This window comes from Oncorhynchus gorbuscha, linkage group LG13 (genome assembly GCF_021184085.1).
Source record: "Oncorhynchus gorbuscha isolate QuinsamMale2020 ecotype Even-year linkage group LG13, OgorEven_v1.0, whole genome shotgun sequence".
NCBI classification, from domain to species: domain Eukaryota; kingdom Metazoa; phylum Chordata; class Actinopteri; order Salmoniformes; family Salmonidae; genus Oncorhynchus; species Oncorhynchus gorbuscha.
In genome coordinates, this window is record NC_060185.1 from 9,665,724 (window position 1) to 9,688,360 (window position 22,637).

At 44.9% G+C, this 22,637-nt stretch overlaps 1 protein-coding gene across 6 annotated transcripts in view; it reads right to left on the reverse strand.

Moving 5' to 3' along the window:
* cux1b (cut-like homeobox 1b) overlaps positions 1-22,637 on the reverse strand; it is a 149,024-nt gene that overhangs the window by 3,216 nt on the left and 123,171 nt on the right. For 5 of the 6 annotated variants that reach the window (XM_046293671.1, XM_046293670.1, XM_046293668.1 and 2 more), the window contains one exon: positions 18,346-20,261. In XM_046293671.1, coding sequence (XP_046149627.1) covers positions 19,805-20,261 — 457 coding nt within the window. In that variant the 3' untranslated portion in view covers positions 18,346-19,804. Of the gene's footprint in view, positions 1-545; positions 633-735; positions 853-2,481; positions 2,589-4,577; positions 4,648-4,886; positions 5,024-18,345; positions 20,262-22,637 lie in introns of those variants that run through there. The other variant, XM_046293672.1, reaches the window with a different exon arrangement.

The following is a 22,637-nucleotide window of genomic DNA, read 5'->3' on the forward strand; positions in this document are numbered from 1 at the left end:
ACACATCACCACAGACTGACCAATACACATCACCACAGACTGACCAATACACATCAACACACACTGACCAATATACTGACCAATACACATCAACACAGACTGACCCTTACACATCACCACAGACTGACCAATACACATCACCACAGACTGACCAATACACATCACCACAGACTGACCAATACACATCACCACAGACTGACCAATACACATCAACACAGACTGACCAATACACATCACCACAGACTGACCAATACACATCAACACAGACTGACCAATACACATCAACACAGACTGACCAATACACATCAACACAGACTGACCAATACACATCAACACAGACTGACCAATACACATCAACACAGACTGACCAATATACTGACCAATACACATCAACACAGACTGACCAATACACATCAACACAGACTGACCAATACACATCAACACAGACTGACCAATACACATCAACACAGACTGACCAATATACTGACCAATACACATCAACACACACTGACCAATCTGCCTAAAGTGTGTGTGGTTGTCCTCACCCTCTTGCTGAAGGAGGCGAAGGGGTCCAGTCTCTCCTCATACTGGGAAGAGTAACGCACCGTAACCGTGTCATCACTGCCTCCAGCCTGTAGGGGGAGACAGACAGACAGGAAGTCAGTCCACCCTGCCAGGGTAGCTCTAGAGGAACCTACTCACCCTGCCAGGGTAGCTCTAGAGGAACCTACTCACCCTGCCAGGGTAGCTCTGGAGGAACTTGATCTTCTCGTAGAGTTTGATGTTGTCGGCACGCAGGCTGTCCAGCTCACTCTGCAGAGCCAGCATGGTCACCTGCACGGAACGACTCTCCTGGAGGACACAGAGAGAGGGAAGGGGGGTAAGAAAGAGGGTGGAAAAGTCTGTGTGTGTATGTGTGTATATATTAGAGGTCGACAGATTAATCTAAATGGCCGATTTCAAGTTTTCATAACAATCGGAAATGCAGATTTTACATTTTCTTTACCTTTATTTAACCAGGCAAGTCAGTTAAGAACACATTCTTATTTTCAATGACGGCCTGGGAACAGTGGGTTAACTGCCTGTTCAGGGGTAGAACGACAGATTTGTACCTTGTCAGCTCGGGGGATCCAATCTTGCAACCTTACAGTTAACTAGTCCAACGCTCTAACCACCTGCCTCTCATTGCACTCCACGAGGAGCCTGCCTGTTACGCGAATGCAGTAGAAGCCAAGGTAAGTTGCTAGCTAGCATTAAACTTATCTTATAAAAAAACAATCAATCATAATCACTAGTTAACTCCACATGGTTGATGATATTACTAGTTTATCTAGCGTGTCCTGCGTTGCATATAATCGATGAGGTGTGTATCGTTGCTCCAATGTGTACCTAACCATAAACATCAATGCCTTAAAATCAATACACAGAAGTATATATTTTTAAACCTGCATATTTAGCTTTAAGAAATCCAGGTTAGCAGGCAATATTAACCAGGTGAAATTGTGTCACTTCTCTTGCGTTCATTGCACACAGAGTCACGGTATATGCAACAGTTTGGGCCACCTGGCTCAAACTTCATTCAAACAGCACTTTTGTGCGTTTTGCCAGCAGCTCTTCGCTGTGCTTCAAGCATTGAGCTGTTTATGACTTCAAGCCTATCAACTCCCGAGATTAGCCTGGTGTAACCGATGTGAAATGGCTAGCTAGTTAGCGGGGTGGGCGCTAATAGAGTTTCAAACGTCACTCGCTCTGAGACTTGGAGTAGTTGTTCCCCTTGCTCTGCAAGGGCCGCGGCTTTTGTGGAGCGATGGGTAACGATGCTTCGAGGGTGGCTGTTGTCGATGTGTTCCTGGTTCGAGCCCAGGTAGGGGCGAGGAGAGGGATGGAAGCTATACTGTTACACTGGCAATACTAAAGTGCCTATAAGAATATCCAATAGTCAAAGGTTAATGAAATACAAATGGTATAGAGGGAAATAGTCCTATAATAACTACAACCTAAAACTTCTTACCTGGGAATATTGATAACTCATGTTAAAAGGAACCACCAGCTTTCAAATGTTCTCATGTTCTGAGCAAGGAACTTAAATGTTAGCTTTCTTACATGGCACTTTTACTTTATTCTCAAACACTTTGTTTTTGCATTATTTAAACCAAATTGAACATGTTTCATTATTTACTTGAGGCTAAATTGATTTTATTGATGTATTATATTAAGTTAAAATAAGTTAATTCAGTATTGTTGTAATTGTCATTGCAAATAAATAAATACATTTAAAAAAAAATAATAATAATATTTATTTATTAAATATATATATCTTATATATATTTATATAAATCAGCAGAATTATTCGGTATTGCCTTTTTTGGTCCTCCAAAAATCGCTATTGAAAAATCATAATCGGTCGACCTCTAGTGTGTGTGTGTATATATATATATATATATATATATATATATATATATATATATGAGTGGGACTCACAGCTTCCAGCTCCTGGTTGCGTGAGCGGAACCTCTCTCTCTGGCTGGAGATTATGGAGAGGAGAGAGTCCATCTGGCCTTGAGGCAGCTCCCCCTTGGGGGCCATACCTGGGAGGGGAGGATACCCAGCACCGTTAGACACACCCAGCACCACCCAGCACCGTTAGACACACCCAGCACCGTTATAGACACAACCAGCACCACCCAGCACCGTTAGACACACCCAGCACCACCCAGCACCGTTAGACACACCCAGCACCACCCAGCACCGTTAGACACACCCAGCACCGTTATAGACACAACCAGCACCACCCAGCACAGTTATAGACACACCCAGCACCACCCAGCACCGTTAGACACACCCAGCACCGTTATAGACACAACCAGCACCACCCAGCACCGTTATAGACACACCCAGCACCACCCAGCACCGTTAGACACACCCAGCACAGTTAGACACACCCAGCACCATTATAGACACACCCAGCACCACCCAGCACCGTTATAGACACACCCAGCACCGTTATAGACACACCCAGCACCGTTATACACACCCAGCACCGTTATACACACCCAGCACCGTTATACACACCCAGCACCGTTATACACACCGAGCACCGTTATAGACACACCCAGCACCACCCAGCACTGTTAGACACACCCAGCACCACCCAGCACCGTTATAGACACACCCAGCACCGTTATAGACACACCCAGCACCGTTATAGACACACCCAGCACCGTTATAGACACACCCAGCACCACCCAGCACCGTTATACACACCCAGCACCGTTATAGACACACCCAGCACCGTTATAGACACACCCAGCACCGTTATAGACACACCCAGCACCACCCAGCACCGTTATAGACCCGCCCAGCACCGTTATAGACCCGCCCAGCACCGTTATAGACCCGCCCAGCACCGTTATAGACACACCCAGCACCGTTATAGACACACCCAGCACCACCCAGCACCGTTATAGACACACCCAGCACCACCCAGCACCGTTATAGACACACCCAGCACCACCCAGCACCGTTATAGACCCGCCCAGCACCGTTATAGACACGCCCAGCACCGTTATAGACCCGCCCAGCACCGTTATAGACCCGCCCAGCACCGTTATAGACCCGCCCAGCACCGTTATAGACCCGCCCAGCACCGTTATAGACACACCCAGCACCGTTATAGACACACCCAGCACCGTTATAGACACACCCAGCACCGTTATAGACACACCCAGCACCGTTATAGACACACCCAGCACCGTTATAGACACACCCAGCACCACCCAGCACCGTTATACACACCCAGCACCGTTATAGACACACCCAGCACCGTTATAGACACACCCAGCACCGTTATAGACACACCCAGCACCACCCAGCACCGTTATAGACCCGCCCAGCACCGTTATAGACCCGCCCAGCACCGTTATAGACCCGCCCAGCACCGTTATAGACACACCCAGCACCGTTATAGACACACCCAGCACCACCCAGCACCGTTATAGACACACCCAGCACCACCCAGCACCGTTATAGACACACCCAGCACCACCCAGCACCGTTATAGACCCGCCCAGCACCGTTATAGACACGCCCAGCACCGTTATAGACCCGCCCAGCACCGTTATAGACCCGCCCAGCACCGTTATAGACCCGCCCAGCACCGTTATAGACCCGCCCAGCACCGTTATAGACACACCCAGCACCGTTATAGACACACCCAGCACCGTTATAGACACACCCAGCACCGTTATAGACCCACCCAGCACCGTTATAGACCCACCCAGCACCGTTATAGACCCACCCAGCACCGTTATAGACCCACCCAGCACCGTTATAGACCCACCCAGCACCGTTATAGACCCACCCAGCACCGTTATAGACCCACCCAGCACCGTTATAGACCCACCCAGCACCGTTATAGACCCACCCAGCACCGTTATAGACCCACCCAGCACCATTATAGACCCACCCAGCACCGTTATAGACCCACCCAGCACCGTTATAGACCCGCCCAGCACCACCCAGCACCGTTATAGACACACCCAGCACCTTTATAGACACACACAGCTCCTACGACATACCTGTAAACATGGCAGTGGCCTCTCTGATTGGCTCAGGGATGCTGTCAATCATGCTGGTCAGGTCAGACCCCTGGTGGAGAAAACATTAAATCAATCTTTATTTAAAGTGCATTTAAATACTTTACACTAATAAGAACAGATTAGACATGGAGTAATTTGGGGTTCAGGACCCGATTCGGACTTAAGTCAACTTCTCTCGTCTGAGAATAGGGACCTATGTGCATCCCAGTGATGGGGAGACTAACACCAGGCTCGTAGTGATGTCACAGGGTCAGGGTAGGTGAAAGGTCAGAGAGGTGAAAGACAAACCTCAGCATCAGGGCGTGACAGGGAGGACATGGTCTGGATGCTGCTCAGGTCGTGTTCCAGTTTGAGGATGAGCTCCTTCTGCTCGGCGCTGGTCCGGACTGCAGACGAGAACTCCAGCTGCAGGTCTGCGTAGCGTCCTGTGGAGGGAACACGTGGAGACAGAGGACAGCCGGTTAAACACACATCATTATAGATCATCAGTGCTTAGGCTTACAATACATTCAATGCATTCGCAGACACATATTTAATCTGTATGTTGTGGTCATATGTAGCTCCCCAGTCAGTCACTTAGCGGTTTTCAGACGGCAACAGCCGTGGGTCTCGATTACTCCACGAGACATTTTACCTAGGCTTCTGAAGAACACAGGACCAAACAGGTTCTGAAGGACACTTACCAAACAGGTTCTGAAGGACACTTACCAAACACGTTCTGAAGGACACTTACCAAACACGTTCTGAAGGACACTTACCAAACACGTTCTGAAGGACACTTACCAAACACGTTCTGAAGGACACTTACCAAACACGTTCTGAAGGACACTTACCAAAACACAGGATGGAACAGGTTCTTGTCTGAGTTCTGTCCTAACTGGCTTGTTTGTTGAAAGGACACTTTCAAAGTGAGGCTTCTGCCTAAAATGTCTCTGTCTCTGTGTGTGTGTGTCTGTCTCTCTGTGTGTGTGTCTGTCTCTCTTGCTCGCTCTCTGTTCTGTGTGAGTCTCTCCCTCTCTGTGTGCGATGTCATTAAAAAATATATTATTACATTTTTGAACCCTCAAAGTTCCAGAATGGGGTGAAAATGTCAGCCATATTGTTCAGGGAGAAATCCAAACCAGTCTGACTGGACCGAATGGTCCTAGAGGCATAATCCTGATTTAACGGTTACATTTTAGTCATTTAGCAGACGCTCTTATCCAGACCGACTTACAGGTTAAGTGCCTTACTCAAGGGCACATCGGCAGATTTCCCTTTTAGTCTGCTCGGGGATTCGAACCAGCGACCTTTCGGTTACTGGCCCAACTCTCTTAACCGCGAGGTTACCTACCGCGCCAGTTACAAGATGACCCGAGGGAAACCGGCAGAAACTTCAAACAAAGACAACACCATCTGTGTTTGTATAAAAGAGATTTACTTCAATTATGACACCTAGGGTGCATGTGAATAATCCTAATAACAACACTACATTGTTTATTACAGTGATATTGCTTCTCCATGTTGTGTAAGGGACTGTCTTACAGCGCTGAGAACAGACAACATGACAGAGAAATATTCAAGGAAACAAGCAAAACCCAAGGCAAGGTCAATGAAAGCAGGTTCAGAAAAATGTTTGGAGCAACCCAAGTGCTACCTAGGGAAACTAGGATCTCCTAGCCATCCTTTAACAACCATACAAAACACCAACCTGGTCTCAGAGCATTTCCTATTTTTCTCTATGTAAATCCGAGACACTCAAAATCTCGATGATATGTTCATTTGTGGATGTCCATCACCCATTTCGCATGATATGTGAATTACAATTCGTATTACATGTTACGAATTTGCAAAACGTACAATGTTACGAATGAACAAAACGCTAAAGTTGTCTGTGAGGAGATTCGAACATCGCAACCTTTAGGTAAGCTAGACGTTCGCGTTATATGCCCACCTGTAACATATTTTACTAAATGGAGTGTTTACTCACAGAATAATAGGAAATGCTCGAGACCGGGTTGAATACACTGAAACACAAACAAGTGACTGTGATAGGATGAGAAGACTTCAACAACAAATGGTTGCCGACTGAAAGTAACAAATTGTAACGCTTCACTCTGAACTGACAACAAACAAATGATTGATTCAAGCCACCTAAAGCATATTAAAGCTTTGTGAAGAGGTAAGGATGAACCTCCTCTCTTCATTTTGGTTTACAACTTTACTCTGATCTCAAGAGTGGGAAACGGTGTAGGGATAATTTGGGCTAGACGTTTCTCACCAAAAGTTCACTTCAACCAAAGTTTCATTTCATCTTAATGGCTGATATCATATTGATAAGAATATTAAATAGAAAGTGTCTTAGCTTGTGAATGATATGTGGATTTTGTGCAGTGAATGGACCAACCTTTTTGTTTGGTTGAGATTTTAACTTGGAGAAGAAAAAAAATATGCTTAATCTCTGTATACAACTGCTTTTTCATAAAGACCCATTAGTGTCTCTAGTTTCTGGTCAGAAATAATACCAAGAAACGTTCAAGCAGACATGGTAATCTCATTATGGGAATCCATTGTCCAAACCACAAGTAGCCAGCTAATGACTGGACAGCAGGACAACTCAAACAGGAAGTCAGTCCAGTGCAGGGTTGGGGGTCAAATCCATTTAAATTATAGTTTATTCAGGAAGCATACTGAAATTCCAATCATCTTCAATGCTTTTTAAAACATTTTTAAAATTGGGAACATTTAGAATTTGGTTTTACTTTCTGAATTGACAGGTATTTAAATGGACTTGACTCTAACCCTGGTCCAGTGCCTTTTACTAACTGGGCCATTCTACCCAGTCTCCTCATCCAGCTACCGACAGACCAGAGCCAGTAGAGACAGACAAGGTAGAAACAAACTTATTATGTTCATGTACTATATATATATATATATATATATATGAATGAGAGGTGTGAGTGTCAATAAACATCCTTAAATAGGAGAGTTCCATGAGGGGCATAGACAGGGGCCCGATAAACACAACATTCTCCAGTGTGCTGTGATGTGAGAAAGAGGAAGTGTGTATGTGTGTGTGTGTGTGTGTGTTGTGCTGTGTATACCAATGATTCTAAAAGTATTTTCCTTCTTACAAAAATCCACTTCAATAATATGTCTTTTAAAAAGTATTAGAAAACAGAGCATTGTTTTTCCTAGTCCTGATATGGAGCCCAGTGCTGCGGTCCAGACCGCCTCTACAACCACATACACTAACAACTACTACTTCAATAGAACGAACAATATCAACGTTTTACAACTTCAGGAGACACTAACATGATATACAGTCTGTTGCATCTGTACAGCGTTTTATACGACAGTGTATAGAATCATCTGAATTAGCTTTATAGAAAAATATCTGTGGATGGAAAATTCCTGAATTACCCCCCCCCCTCCTCCACCAAACAAAATAAATCCAATCAAATCAGACAATAACATCAAATTGTTCAGCTGTAAAAGACAGATTAGAATATTTATCACAAAACAACCGTTCCTCCTCTTCCCATCAGACACTGCAGGCTGAACCTCGTACAGTCTAATCTGAAAACTTGATTTAGGCTTCCAGAAAGTGACCATCCTCCTAGAGGAAACTGACTGTGTAAATAACCAACCCAAAAGACACATACAACCAAAACACACAGCAGATCCCCTTCTACACAGAATCTCTTGAATGCCACCAAAACTTGACCCTTTAAATTTTGACAGAAAAGATGTTGATAAACAAAAATAAGCTAAAAAAAGAATGACCAAAATACAAAGATGACAATCGATTGCAATATGTTCCTACAGTCTTCATGGAAAATGATTAGAGAGACCGGTCTATTGGCAGTGGCTGAGGAGAGAAACACAAGATAAATGCCTTTAACCTCTTAAGGTATAGGGGGCAGCATTTTCACTTTTGGATAAATAGCGTGCCCAATTTCATCTTCCTGCTACTCATCACCAGAATATAAGATATGCATATTATTAGTAGATTTGGATAGAAAACACTCTGAAGTTTCTAAAACTGTTTGAATCATGTCTGTGAGTATAACAGAACGTATGTAGCAGGCAAAACCCAGAGGACAAACGATCCAGATTTTTTAGCCTCCGACTGTACCCTCAGACTTGGTGCATTATATAGAGAACAAGCTGCCATTTGGAGAGAAGCTGTAGTTTCTGTAACGGCTGTCCGGCACTGGGAAGTGTGGCCCAGTCATACAGAGAGTGACGGTCAATCCCGACGACATCATACCGACAGGACATCTGACCTGACACGGACGGCACCCATTTGGTTTCCGTGACGATAGAAACCACTTATTAAATTAGGATTCCGTCAGATCAGAATAAACATCGATTCGAGATAGAAGTGGACTATGGTAAACTGCACCGACATTACAGGCAGTATGGACACCTGTCATGAAGCAGCTGTTATGCTACAATATCGTAATAGTACACTGTGCGTCTGAAATGGTGCTGTATTCAAACCATTTCTATGGTTCAGATTTATGGAGCCATCCGTGCTTGTGATATGAGCAAATATCATAAGAGTGAAAGGAGGATCTGAGAAGCACTGCTTCACAAGCCAACGAAAATGGACCTACGGCCTCCGAAATATAGTCTAATCTACATCCAGGTCAAAGGTCTCTTTAACTAAAAGCATCCGTTGAACAGCGGTCCATGGCTGATGACATCACTGCCCTGTGACTGGCTGCTGTCATGCACGGTCTCTGATGATCTCCCACTGTCTGTGTTGGAAGTGCTTAAGAGCATCAAAACACTCATGATAAAAGCAGTAGCGGTGGTTTAAGAGACAGTCCAAGCCAGGCAGGAGAAGACAACGTGTCTCTCATTAAGAGATCACAGCTGTTTTACAGCCTTCATCATAGAGAGAGTGAGAGAGAGAGGGGGAGAGATGGGGGAGAGAGAGAGGGGGAGAGATGGGAGGGGGAGAGATGGGAGGGGGAGAGATGGGAGGGAGGGGGAGAGATGGGAGGGAGGGGGAGAGATGGGAGGGATGGGGAGAGATGGAGAGAGAAGGGGGAGAGATGGAGATGGGGGAGAAATAGAGATAGATGGAGAGAGAGATGGAGAGAGAGGGGGAGAGATGGGGAGAGATGGAGAGAGAAGGGGAGAGATGGAGAGAGAAGGGGAGAGATGGGGAGAGATGGAGAGAGAAGGGGAGAGATGGAGAGAGAAGGGGTGAGATGGAGAGAGAAGGGGTGAGATGAGAGAGAAGGGGTGAGATGGAGAGAGAAGGGGTGAGATGGAGAGAGAAGGGGTGAGATGGAGAGAGAAGGGGTGAGATGGAGAGAGAAGGGGTGAGATGGAGAGAGAAGGGGTGAGATGGAGAGAGAAGGGGTGAGATGGAGAGAGAAGGGGTGAGATGGAGAGAGAAGGGGTGAGATGGAGAGAGAAGGGGTGAGATGGAGAGAGAAGGGGTGAGATGGAGAGAGAAGGGGTGAGATGGAGAGAGAAGGGGTGAGATGGAGAGAGAAGGGGTGAGATGGAGGGAGAGGGGGAGAGATGGAGAGGGGGAGAGATGGAGAGAGAAGGGGAGATGGAGAAATAGAGAGAGAGATGGAGAGAGAGGGGGAGGGGAGGGGGGAGATAGAGAGAGAGATGGAGAGAGATGAGAGGGAGGGGAGGGGGGAGATAGAGAGAGAGCACAGTAACCCTGATTCCTTTCTGAAATCCTGATTAATCAAGAAATATATATCGACTTAGAACTCTGGGAATGCTTTTGGTTTCTAACCAACGGTGAGAGGTGTGAAATGATGTCAAGAGATTGGCTAAGGAGACGCAGTATAATGAAGGGTTTTTGGTTTAGAACCAAGTCCCCTGGGTGCTGCTGGCTGTGTTGTCGCTAAGTGTTGTCGCTAAGGATTGTCGCCAGGCGTTGTAAGTCAAACACAGTATAAAGAAGCAGTGTCGTGCTGGGCTGCAGGTCATGAGTAAAGAGCCTGTGTTTGGTTTGGAACCACGTGTGAAAGGCGTACATTTCCCAGAGTTATTTGGAGTGCTGAGCTGAACAGGAGGGTTTTGCTTAGCAGCCTACAGTGAGTCTATGGATGGATCCGTTATGGCTGCTATGGATATGGGCCGTTTCTACCGATGCATAACAACCATATTACTATATCAGATCAATCAATAACTGTGTTATGATGGCTGCATAATGCTTTGGAGCTAGGCGAGGTCATACAGTCTGTAATGTATGGAGCAGACAACGTAAGGGACACGACTGTGGAAAAGAACACTTCCTTATTTCTTAAAATATATACTCTTTCAATCTCAATTCGGTTCAGAGATGATTCTCCCGGGCCGAGATCAGTCAACACTAGTTGTCATGAGTCTATTTCCTATCAACAGACACCATTTTGACAAAAGATACCCACTAACCGGAAAAGGAAACAGCAACAACAGGGTTCAGTGAATCTTCTAAAAGCCCCGACTTGTACATCAAGGACGCCTTGTATGACTGAGTTTATTGCACCGTGTTTTCAGACGGCACCGATGTAATGTGGCGCCTGTGAAATGAAGACAGCATGTTATTGCCCCAACGACACACTATCAGACATGAGCCATTGGGAGATATAGATACTCCGATCTAGGAGATAGTGCCAAGAGATACTCTCTCATCTAGGAGATAGTGTCAAGAGATACTCTCCGATCTAGGAAAGGGTTTCTTAAACTATAGGTGGGGACCCAAAGCGGGCACTGGGCAAGTGAGGTGGGTCCCGAATTATGAAAACACATCTATAAATCACATACCATGTCTTCTTAATTTGGGTCATTGTAGGATGATTTTGGTCACGGGAAGATGGTCAATTTCGCATTTGGGTCTTGAGCTGAAAAAGTGTGTAGAACCTCCTAATCTAATAGATGGTTCTTAGCGATATTCTGTGATTTTGGATATAATGCCAAGAGATAATGTAATCTTGTCTTGCAGATGTATCGATTGATTCAACACTAAAGAGCATAAGAGTCGTGAGGGAAAGAGTCAATGCCTGAGCGTGTACTGTAGATATCATATAATTGGTAGATGTCATGTAATTGGTACTGTAGATGTCATGTAATTGGTACTGTAGATGTCATGTAATTGGTACTGTAGATGTCATGTAATTGGTACTGTAGATGTCATGTAATTGGTAGATGTCATGTAATTGGTAGATATCATGTAATTGGTACTGTAGATGTCATGTAATTGGTACTGTAGATGTCATGTAATTGGTACTGTAGATGTCATGTAATTGGTACTGTAGATGTCATGTAATTGGTACTGTAGATATCATGTAATTGGTAGATATCATGTAATTGGTAGATGTCATGTAATTGGTAGATATCATGTAATTGGTACTGTAGATGTCATGTAATTGGTACTGTAGATGTCATGTAATTGGTACTGTAGATATCATGTAATTGGTAGATATCATGTAATTGGTACTGTAGATATCATATAATTGGTAGATGTCATGTAATTGGTACTGTAGATGTCATGTAATTGGTAGATATCATGTAATTGGTACTGTAGATATCATATAATTGGTAGATGTCATGTAATTGGTACTGTAGATGTCATGTAATTGGTAGATATCATGTAATTGGTACTGTAGATGTCATGTAATTGGTACTGTAGATATCATGTAATTGGTAGATATCATGTAATTGGTACTGTAGATATCATGTAATTGGTACTGTAGATATCATGTAATTGGTACTGTAGATATCATGTAATTGGTACTGTAGATATCATGTAATTGGTACTGTAGATATCATGTAATTGGTACTGTAGATATCATGTAATTGGTACTGTAGATATCATGTAATTGGTACTGTAGATATCATGTAATTGGTACTGTAGATATCATGTAATTGGTACTGTAGATATCATGTAATTGGTACTGTAGATATCATGTAATTGGTACTGTAGATATCATGTAATTGGTACTGTAGATATCATGTAATTGGTACTGTAGATATCATGTAATTGGTACTGTAGATATCATGTAATTGGTACTGTAGATATCATGTAATTGGTACTGTAGATATCATGTAATTGGTACTGTAGATATCATGTAATTGGTACTGTAGATATCATGTAATTGGTACTGTAGATATCATGTAATTGGTACTGTAGATATCATGTAATTGGTACTGTAGATATCATGTAATTGGTAGATATCATGTAATTGGTACTGTAGATATCATGTAATTGGTAGATATCATGTAATTGGTACTGTAGATGTCATGTAATTGGTACTGTAGATGTCATGTAATTGGTACTGTAGATATCATGTAATTGGTAGATATCATGTAATTGGTACTGTAGATATCATGTAATTGGTAGATATCATGTAATTGGTACTGTAGATATCATGTAATTGGTACTGTAGATATCATGTAATTGGTAGATATCATGTAATTGGTAGATATCATGTAATTGGTAGATATCATGTAATTGGTACTGTAGATGTCATGTAATTGGTACTGTAGATGTCATGTAATTGGTACTGTAGATGTCATGTAATTGGTACTGTAGATATCATGTAATTGGTAGATATCATGTAATTGGTACTGTAGATATCATGTAATTGGTACTGTAGATATCATGTAATTGGTACTGTAGATATCATGTAATTGGTACTGTAGATGTCATGTAATTGGTACTGTAGATGTCATGTAATTGGTACTGTAGATATCATGTAATTGGTACTGTAGATATCATGTAATTGGTACTGTAGATATCATGTAATTGGTAGATGTCACGTAAATGGTACTGTAGATATCATGTAATTGGTAGATATCATGTAATTGGTACTGTAGATGTCATGTAATTGATACTGTAGATGTCATGTAATTGGTACTGTAGATGTCATGTAATTGGTACTGTAGATATCATGTAATTGGTACTGTAGATATCATGTAATTGGTACTGTAGATATCATGTAATTGGTACTGTAGATATCATGTAATTGGTAGATGTCACGTAAATGGTACTGTAGATATCATGTAATTGGTACTGTAGATATCATGTAATTGGTAGATATCATATAATTGGTACTGTAGATGTCATGTAATTGGTACTGTAGATATCATGTAATTGGTAGATATCATGTAATTGGTACTGTAGATGTCATGTAATTGGTACTTGTAGATATCATGTAATTGGTAGATGTCACGTAAATGGTACTGTAGATATCATGTAATTGGTAGATATCATGTAATTGGTACTGTAGATATCATGTAATTGGTAGATATCATGTAATTGGTACTGTAGATATCATGTAATTGGTACTATAGATGTCATGTAATTGGTACTGTAGATGTCATGTAATTGGTACTGTAGATATCATGTAATTGGTACTGTAGATATCATGTAATTGGTACTGTAGATATCATGTAATTGGTACTGTAGATATCATGTAATTGGTAGATGTCACGTAAACGGTACTGTAGATATCATGTAATTGGTACTGTAGATATCATGTAATTGGTAGATGTCACGTAAATGGTACTGTAGATATCATGTAATTGGTACTGTGGATATCATGTAATTGGTAGATGTCATGTAATTGGTAGATGTCATGTAATTGGTAGATGTCATGTAATTGGTACTGTAGATGTCATGTAATTGGTACTGTAGATATCATGTAATTGGTAGATGTCATGTAAATGGTACTGTAGATGTCATGTAATTGGTACTGTAGATGTCATGTAATTGGTACTGTAGATGTCATGTAATTGGTACTGTAGATGTCATGTAATTGGTACGGTAGATGTCATGTAAATGGTACTGTAGATATCATGTAATTGGTACTGTAGATGTCATGTAATTGGTACTGTAGATATCATGTAATTGGTAGATGTCATGTAATTGGTACTGTAGATGTCATGTAATTGGTACTGTAGATGTCATGTAATTGGTACTGTAGATGTCATGTAATTGGTACTGTAGATGTCATGTAAATGGTACTGTAGATGTCATGTAAATGGTACTGTAGATGTCATGTAATTGGTACTGTAGATATCATGTAATTGGTAGATGTCATGTAAATGGTACTGTAGATGTCATGTAAATGGTACTGTAGATGTCATGTAGATGTCACGCAACGGAAAAGACACATCCAATAAACTTCACAATTCCTCAATATACAAACGTATGAGAACGAACTACATCTTGTAAATATTACACCCACGATACTGCCGGCAGTCTCAGCCCCGCCCCAAAGTCCGCGCCCTCATTATGCAATACAAACATCAAGTCAAATAATAAGCCGTTAAGATGATCGATACAGACGAATAAAAACCAAACTATATGATATGACCATACAAGGAGTCTACAGTAAAATAATATCACACTACTTCATGATGCTAATAATAATAATCCATTAAAACAGCTTATAGTGAATGGTGAGTGGCAGTTGTGCACTCTTAAGTGTGTGCAAGTACGAACGAGAAACGCCCCCCATTCAGAACATTAAAATAAAAAACACACACGACAGAGAGGCAGTGGGCTGACAGGCACTAAGAGAGGATGTTTATGGAGGGGTAAGGGAGGGACAGAGGGAGGGGTAAGGGAGAGAGGGTGGGAGAGGGAGGGACGGAGGGAGAGAGAGGGAGGGACGAGAGAGATGGGAGGGAGAGGGAGGGACGAGAGAGAGGGAGGGAGAGGGAGGGACGAGAGAGCCCCAAAGGGAGGGAGAGGGAGGGACGAGAGAGAGGGAGGGAGAGGGAGGGACGAGAGAGAGGGAGGGAGAGGGAGGGACGAGAGAGAGGGAGGGAGGGGTAAGGGAGGGAGAGAGGGGTAAGGGAGGGAGAGAGGGAGGGGTAAGGGAGGGAGGGGGGAGAGGGAGGGAGGGAGGGGTAAGGGAGGGAGAGAGGGAGGGGTAAGGGAGGGAGAGAAGGGAGGGAGAGGGAGGGGAGGGAGGGAAGGGAGGGGTAGAGGGAGGGAGGGAGGGAGAGGGGGGTAAGGGAGGGAGAGTGGGAGAGTTAAGGGAGGGAGAGAGGGGTAAGGGAGGGAGAGAAGGAGGGGTAAGGGAGGGAGAGAAGGAGGGGTAAAGGGAGGGACAAGAGATGGATGGAGGGGGGTAAGGAAGGGAGGGAAAGGGAGGGGTAAGGGAGGGAGAGAAGGAGGGGTAAGGGAGGGAGGGAGAGAAGGAGGGGTAGGGAGGGGGAGGGAGGGAGAGAAGGAGGGAGAGAGGGGAGGGAGAGAGAGAGAGGGAGGGGTAGGAGGAAGGGAGGAAAGGGAGGGGTAATGGGGAGGGAGAGAAGGAGGGGTAAGGGAGGGACGAGAGAGGGATGGAGGGGTAAGGAAGGGAGGGAAAGGGGGAGGGGGGGGGAGGGAGGGAGAGGAGGAGGGGTAAGGGAGGGAGAGAAGGAGGGGTAAGGGAGGGAGAGAAGGAGGGGTAAGGGAGGGAGAGAGGAGGAGGGGTAAGGGAGGGAGAGAAGGAGGGGTAGGAGGGGAGGGAGAGGAGGAGGGGTACGGGAGGGAGAGAAGGAGGGGTACGGGAGGGAGAGAAGGAGGGGTACGGGAGGGACGAGAGAGAGAGGGAGGGGTAAGGACGGGAGGGAAAGGGAGGGGTAAGGGAGGGAGAGAGGGGGTGAGGGAGAGAGTTTTCATAAAGGTCAAAACCACTAGGTGTACAGTACTAGCTACAGAATGTACAAACACAGCATACAGCTGCCGTACACTCATGACCCATAGCCTAGTGTGACACCGTGTGGAATGAAGGACAGGGGACTTGTAGCCTTGGAGAAGGATCTGGAGTAGGGTGTATGAAGTAGGGTGTGTGGTTAGGATGTGTGGAGCAGGGTGTATGAAGTAGGGTGTATGGAGTAGAGCAGAGTGTGTGGAGTAGAACAGGGTGTGTGGAGTAGAGCAGGGTGTGTGGAGTAGAGTAGGGTGTGTGGAGTAGAGTAGGGTGTATGAAGTAGGGTGTATGGAGTAGAGCAGGATGTGTGGAGTAGAGCAGGGTGTGTGGAGTAGAGTAGGGTGTGTAGAGTAGAGTAGGGTGTGTGGAGTAGAGTAGGGTGTGTGGAGTAGCGCAGGGTGTGTGGAGTAGAGTAGGGTGTGTGGAGTAGAGTAGGGTGTGTAGAGTAGAGCAGGGTGTATTAAGTAGGGTGTATGGAGTAGAGCAGGGTGTGTGGAGTAGAGCAGGGTGTGTGGAGTAGAGTAGGGTGTGTGGAGTAGAGCAGGGTGTGTGGAGTAGAGTAGGGTGTGTGGAGTAGAGCAAGGTGTGTGGAGTAGAGTAGGGTGTGTGGAGTAGAGCAAGGTGTGTAGAGTAGAGTAGGGTGTGTAGAGTAGAGTAGGGTGTGTAGAGTAGAGTAGGGTGTGTAGAGTAGAGCAGGGTGTGTGGAGTAGAGTAGGGTGTGTAGAGTAGAGTAGGGTGTGTAGAGTAGAGCAGGGTGTGTGGAGTAGAGTAGGGTGTGTGGAGTAGAGCAGGGTGTGTGGAGTAGAGTAGGGTGTGTAGAGTAGAGCAGGGTGTGTGGAGTAGAGTAGGGTGTGTAGAGTAGAGTAGGGTGTGTAGAGTAGAGTGTGTAGAGTAGAGTAGGGTGTGTAGAGTAGAGTAGGGTGTGAGGAGTAGAGCAGGGTGTGTGGAGTAGAGTAGGGTGTGTAGAGTAGAGTAGGGTGTGTAGAGTAGAGCAGGGTGTGTGGAGTAGAGCAGGGTGTGTAGAGTAGAGCAGGGTGTGTGGAGTAGAGTAGGGTGTGTGGAGTAGCGCAGGGTGTGTAGAGTAGAGCAGAGTGTGTAGAGTAGAGCAGGGTGTGTAGAGTAGGGTGTGTGTAGAGTAGAGTAGGGTGTGTGTGGAGTAGAGTATGGTGTGTAGAGTAGGGTGTGTAGAGTAGAGTAGGGTGTGTAGAGTAGAGTAGGGGGTGTAGAGTAGAGTAGGGGGTGTAGAGTAGAGTAGGGGTGTGTGGAGTAGAGTAGGGTGTGTAGAGTAGGGTGTGTGTGGAGTAGAGTAGGGTGTGTAGAGGGTGTGTAGAGTAGGGTGTGTAGAGTAGAGTAGGGTGTGTAGAGTAGAGTAGGGTGTGTGTAGAGTAGAGTAGGGTGTGTGTAGAGTAGAGTAGGGTGTGTAGAGTAGAGCAGGGTGTGTAGAGTAGAGCAGGGTGTGTAGAGTAGAGCAGGGTGTGTGTGGAGTAGAGTAGGGGGTGTGTGGAGTAGAGTAGGGTGTGTGGAGTAGGGTGTGTGTAGAGTTGAGTAGGGTGTGAGTAGAGTAGGGTGTGTAGAGTAGAGTAGGGTGTGTGGAGTAGAGTAGGGTGTGTAGAGCAGAGTAGGGTGTGTAGAGCAGAGTAGGGTGTGTAGAGTAGAGCAGGGTGTGTAGAGTAGAGCAGGGTGTGTAGAGTAGAGCAGGGTGTGTGGAGTGGAGCAGGGTGTGTAGAGTAGAGCAGGGTGTGTAGAGTAGAGCAGGGTGTGTGGAGTAGAGTAGGGTGTGTAGAGTAGGGTGTGTAGAGTAGGGTGTGTAGAGTAGGGTGTGTAGAGTAGGGTGTGTAGAGTAGGGTGTGTAGAGTAGGGTGTGTAGAGTAGGGTGTGTAGAGTAGGGTGTGTAGAGTAGGGTGTGTAGAGTAGGGTGTGTAGAGTAGGGTGTGTAGAGTAGAGTAGGGTGTGTGGAGTAGAGTAGGGTGTGTAGAGTAGGGTGTGTGGAGTAGAGTAGGGTGTGTGGAGTAGAGTAGGGTGTGTGGAGTAGAGTAGGGTGTGTAGAGTAGAGCAGGGTGTGTGGAGTAGAGCAGGGTGTGTGGAGTAGAGTAGGGTGTGTAGAGTAGAGTAGGGTGTGTAGAGTAGAGTAGGGTGTGTGGAGTAGAGTAGGGTGTGTAGAGTAGAGTAGGGTGTGTAGAGTAGAGTAGGGTGTGTGGAGTGGAGTAGGGTGTGTAGAGTGGGACTTTAGTATAAGCCACCTGCCTCTCTGCATGTAGACGAACACAGCATGTTGACGAACACAGCAGCCTGTGTTATTGACCAAACAGATGATAATGACATGTCTGTGTTGTTCTGTCCAATTTTCCTGATTTGGCCTGGAAATATGTTTTGTGATGAAAACATTGGCAGAGACACAACAGGTCAGAGCAGGTTGGTTATACAGTGAGGTGTACACTTACTAACCCAGAACAATGACAACATATATCACTACGTTAGCTCACTACGGCGTTTCATCATATAATCACGTTTCAACTGGGAGTTAACCAAGTTTCATTTTTTAAAGTTTCAAAATGGTAACTCTTCTCTTTTTTAGCTTTTGTAAAAACAATTCTCTAACTTGTACTCTCTAGAGTCAATAGACTGTGCAATCTCTTAGTGGCAACCAAATTGCTGTATAAAAAAAAAATCATCATTGGAGGACACTAGGGAACAAAAAAAGCTGGTTCCTCTTCCGTTGAGTGGTGCACGGGACATCCTGCCACTCAGCACCATCACATGGCTGCTAGCAGGACCACACAGGGTGTGGGTCCTTCTTCCCTCAGTAACTATGGAAACTTGGCCTTTTTAGGTTTGATTCTTCTCTTCAGCTGAATCATCTTGATCCTCAGCCACACACACACACAGACACACACAGACACACACAGACACACACTGGAGTAACAAGGTTAAAAAGCCACAGGAACCCTTAAAACAACACACATCAGTGGAGAGAGAACAAGGCAAAAGGTTTGAAACAGCCACTGGACAGTGTGGGGGAAAGAGGTGGCTGGGCTCACTACGTGAGGTCACTACGTGAGGTCACTACGTGAGGGGAGTTCTGTGGGACAGGACACCGAGTTGACAGGGGAAAAAAATGGATCTCTTCTAAATTAACACATTAAAGAATTTCTCCTCCTGTGAGTGCGTCCATCCATCCTTTAAAACAGCCCCAGCTCAGCCTGCCTTCCTGCCTGTCTGTGGTGCAAGCCCGCCAGTAACTGATGCTGTTTGGGGGTACAGCAGGCCCTGTGGCCAGCAGGACAACTAAGTGCTTTACTCAGTAACAAAACTAAACTCAGTATTGAGAGAGCCTAGGATTCAATCCTTTTTGTCTTCTCAGAGTTCATTATATCTTCTCCTACATCTTGGTTTGGGAACCACTTCTCTCCTTTCTCTCAGGAACGAGACTGTGTATAAAAATGGCCATTAAGCTTGGCTTTGGCTGTTGTCCTCTTCTGTCCAATCGGAGAAGACCAGGGTGAGGGTCAAAGGGCAGAGGTTGTGAGGTCATGAGAAGGGGCGTGAGGGGAGGGGGGTTCAGAACTCCCACTCAGATGGGTCTTCCTTGCCGGCAGCCTTCTCCAGTCTGTGGATGATATTGTTGAGGTTGGCAGCTTTCTTCTTGCGCAGGGTATTGTCCCTGGGGTTCCTAGCCGGGGTTGAGGTGTGACTGGCTGGGGCTGAGAGAGAGAGACCTGCCTCAGGGGGACCGAAGAGGCTGCTGCTGCTGGAGCCCGGCCCGGCCGAACCTGAGGTAGTGCAGTTTCTCGGGACAGGGGATCCACCTGACACCCCAGCTTCAACCCTGACCTCCATGTCCTGGTCCTCAGAGGCCTCTTTGTGCTCCTCTGGCCCTGTAGGCCTCCGGTGGCGACCCTCCACCGTGCCATCGGACTCTGTCCCGTCACAGCTGTCCCCCTCCCCTGCTTTAGCTGCTGCCGCTGACCCTGCAGCCTGAATCTCCTCTATGAAGAGCTCCCTGCGGATACGAGACCTGGGGAGGGATGGAGAACAGGGGGTTAAAGACTAGGTCTATGAAGAGCTATCTGCGGATACGAGACCTGGGGAGGGACGGAGAGCAGGTGGTTAACTTCTCTAGGGTAGGTGGCAGCATTTGAAAATTTTGGATGAAAAGCATGCCCAAATTAAACTGCCTTCTACTCGGGCCCAGAAGATAGGATATGCATATAATTAGTATAATTGGATAGAAAACACTAAAGTTTCCAAAACTGTTAAAATAATGTCTGTGAGTATAACAGAACTGATTTGGCAGGCGAAAACCTGAGGAAAATCCATTCAGGAAGTAGGATTTGTTTTGTTGTTGTAGTTTTCTATTCAATGCCATTACAGTATCCATTGATTTAGGACTCAGTTCCTGTGCCTTCCACTAGATGTCAACAGTCTTTTGAAATTGTTTCAGGCTTGTATTCTGAAAAATGAGGGATGAAGAGCAGTCTGAATGAGTGGACCCTGCCATGTCACAGAGCCTTTTCATTTAGCGCGACCGAATGCGCGCCTTTCTTGTTTACCTTTTATATTGAAGACGTTATTGTCCGGTTGAAATATTACAGATCATTTAGGCTAAAAACAACCTGAGGATTGAATATAAACATCGTTTGACATGTTTGTACGAACTTTACGGATACAAATTGGATTTTTTTTGTCTGCCTATTGTGACTGTGTTTGAGCCTGTGGATTACTGAAGAAAACACGCAAACAAAACAGAGGTTTTTGGATATAAAGAGATTCTTTATCGAACAAAAGGAACATTTATTGAATAAATGAATGTCTTCTGAGTGCAAACATATGAAGATCAAAGGTAAGGGATTCATTTTATCTCTATTTCTGACTTGTGTAACTCTTCTGCTTAGCTGGTTACTGTTTGTAATGATTTGTCTGCTGGGCTATGTTCTCAAATAATTGTATGGTATGCTTTCGCCATAAAGCGAAATCTGACACCGTGGTTGGATTCAGAAGAAGTTCATCTTTAAACCTATGTTTAATAGATTAATCTTTACTGACTTTTTATGATGAGTATTTCTTTATTTGAATATGGCGCTCTCCAATCTCACTGGATGTTGGCCAGGTGGGACGCTAGCGTCCCACATACCCTAGAGAGGTTAAAGACTAGGTCTATGAAGAGGGGAGGGACGGAAAGCAGATGGTTAAAGACTGACTCCTCAAACACAACTGGACATCATATGTCAACCAGAAGACCGTAAGTAGAAGAAGATTTGAACTAAACAGTCACCAACTCCATAGTGTGTAATATCACAGCACTGGGATTCACAGCAACAGAACAGACATGGTCTAATGAATTAGTTATAGCTCTGTTCCTATCCCACACAGGACTCTTAATTAACATACTTCACTGGTGCTATCAACTTCAAAAGAGTTAGAAGCACCACATGAAATTTAAGAGCACCAGAAAATAAGATGTATTAAATTGCGATGGAGCCAATATTGGGCCTAATTGAATTCTAGCTGCTTTTGAAGTACATGTTGTGTACCACAACCCAATATGTAACACCGTAAAGACATTGTTCTAGTTTATTATAAAAGCCGAAATGTTCATACGAATACCCGTCATTGAAATTACGTCATTTGTGGAATATCAGGTTTCTAGATTTGTAAAAAAAATGTAATTTCCATTTTTTATTTTATTTGAACCTTTATTTAAATAGGCAAGTCAGTTAAGAACAAATAATTATTTACAATGACTGCCTACCCCAAAACCCGGACGACACTGGGCCAATTGTGCGCCGCTCTATGGGACTCGCAATCAGGGCTGGTTGTGATATGTAATGTAAATCCAAGATGGCGTAGCAGTCGTACGAGTGTTTGTCTTGTCCCGTGTAAATAGTCGGATCTCCATTTTTCTCGTATATATTTCAATCTCACTTTCCACCTACGCTCTAAATATACTTTCCTGCAACCCGCCTCACCCAATGCGGTACAGATCTGCTATTTTTAAACTTCATAACTGGAACCTCCATTAGAAGCTAGCTAGCTAACTAGCTACTAGTCATTGTTAGCCGCGGCTAGCGGCCTTCACCTTTAGCTCGGACACCAGCCAGCTTTAGCTCGGTCAATACCTGCCAGTCTGCACAGCGCGATATCAACCCAGAGCATATCGGACTGCTTTTCTCCACCAGCAGCTAATTCGTGGGCTACAATTCCTCTTTGCCAATTGGCCTGGACCCTTTATTGTGGACACGGAGGCCCGCCGATCCATCGAGACTGGTCTGTGGACGTAATTGTCCGATGTGGTTTCAATAGGCTTTTCCATTGCGATGTCGCCGAAGACCCATATGCTAGCCCCGGCCCGTTTTCTGAACCCAGTGTCTCCCTCTCGTCTAACAAAGTTGCG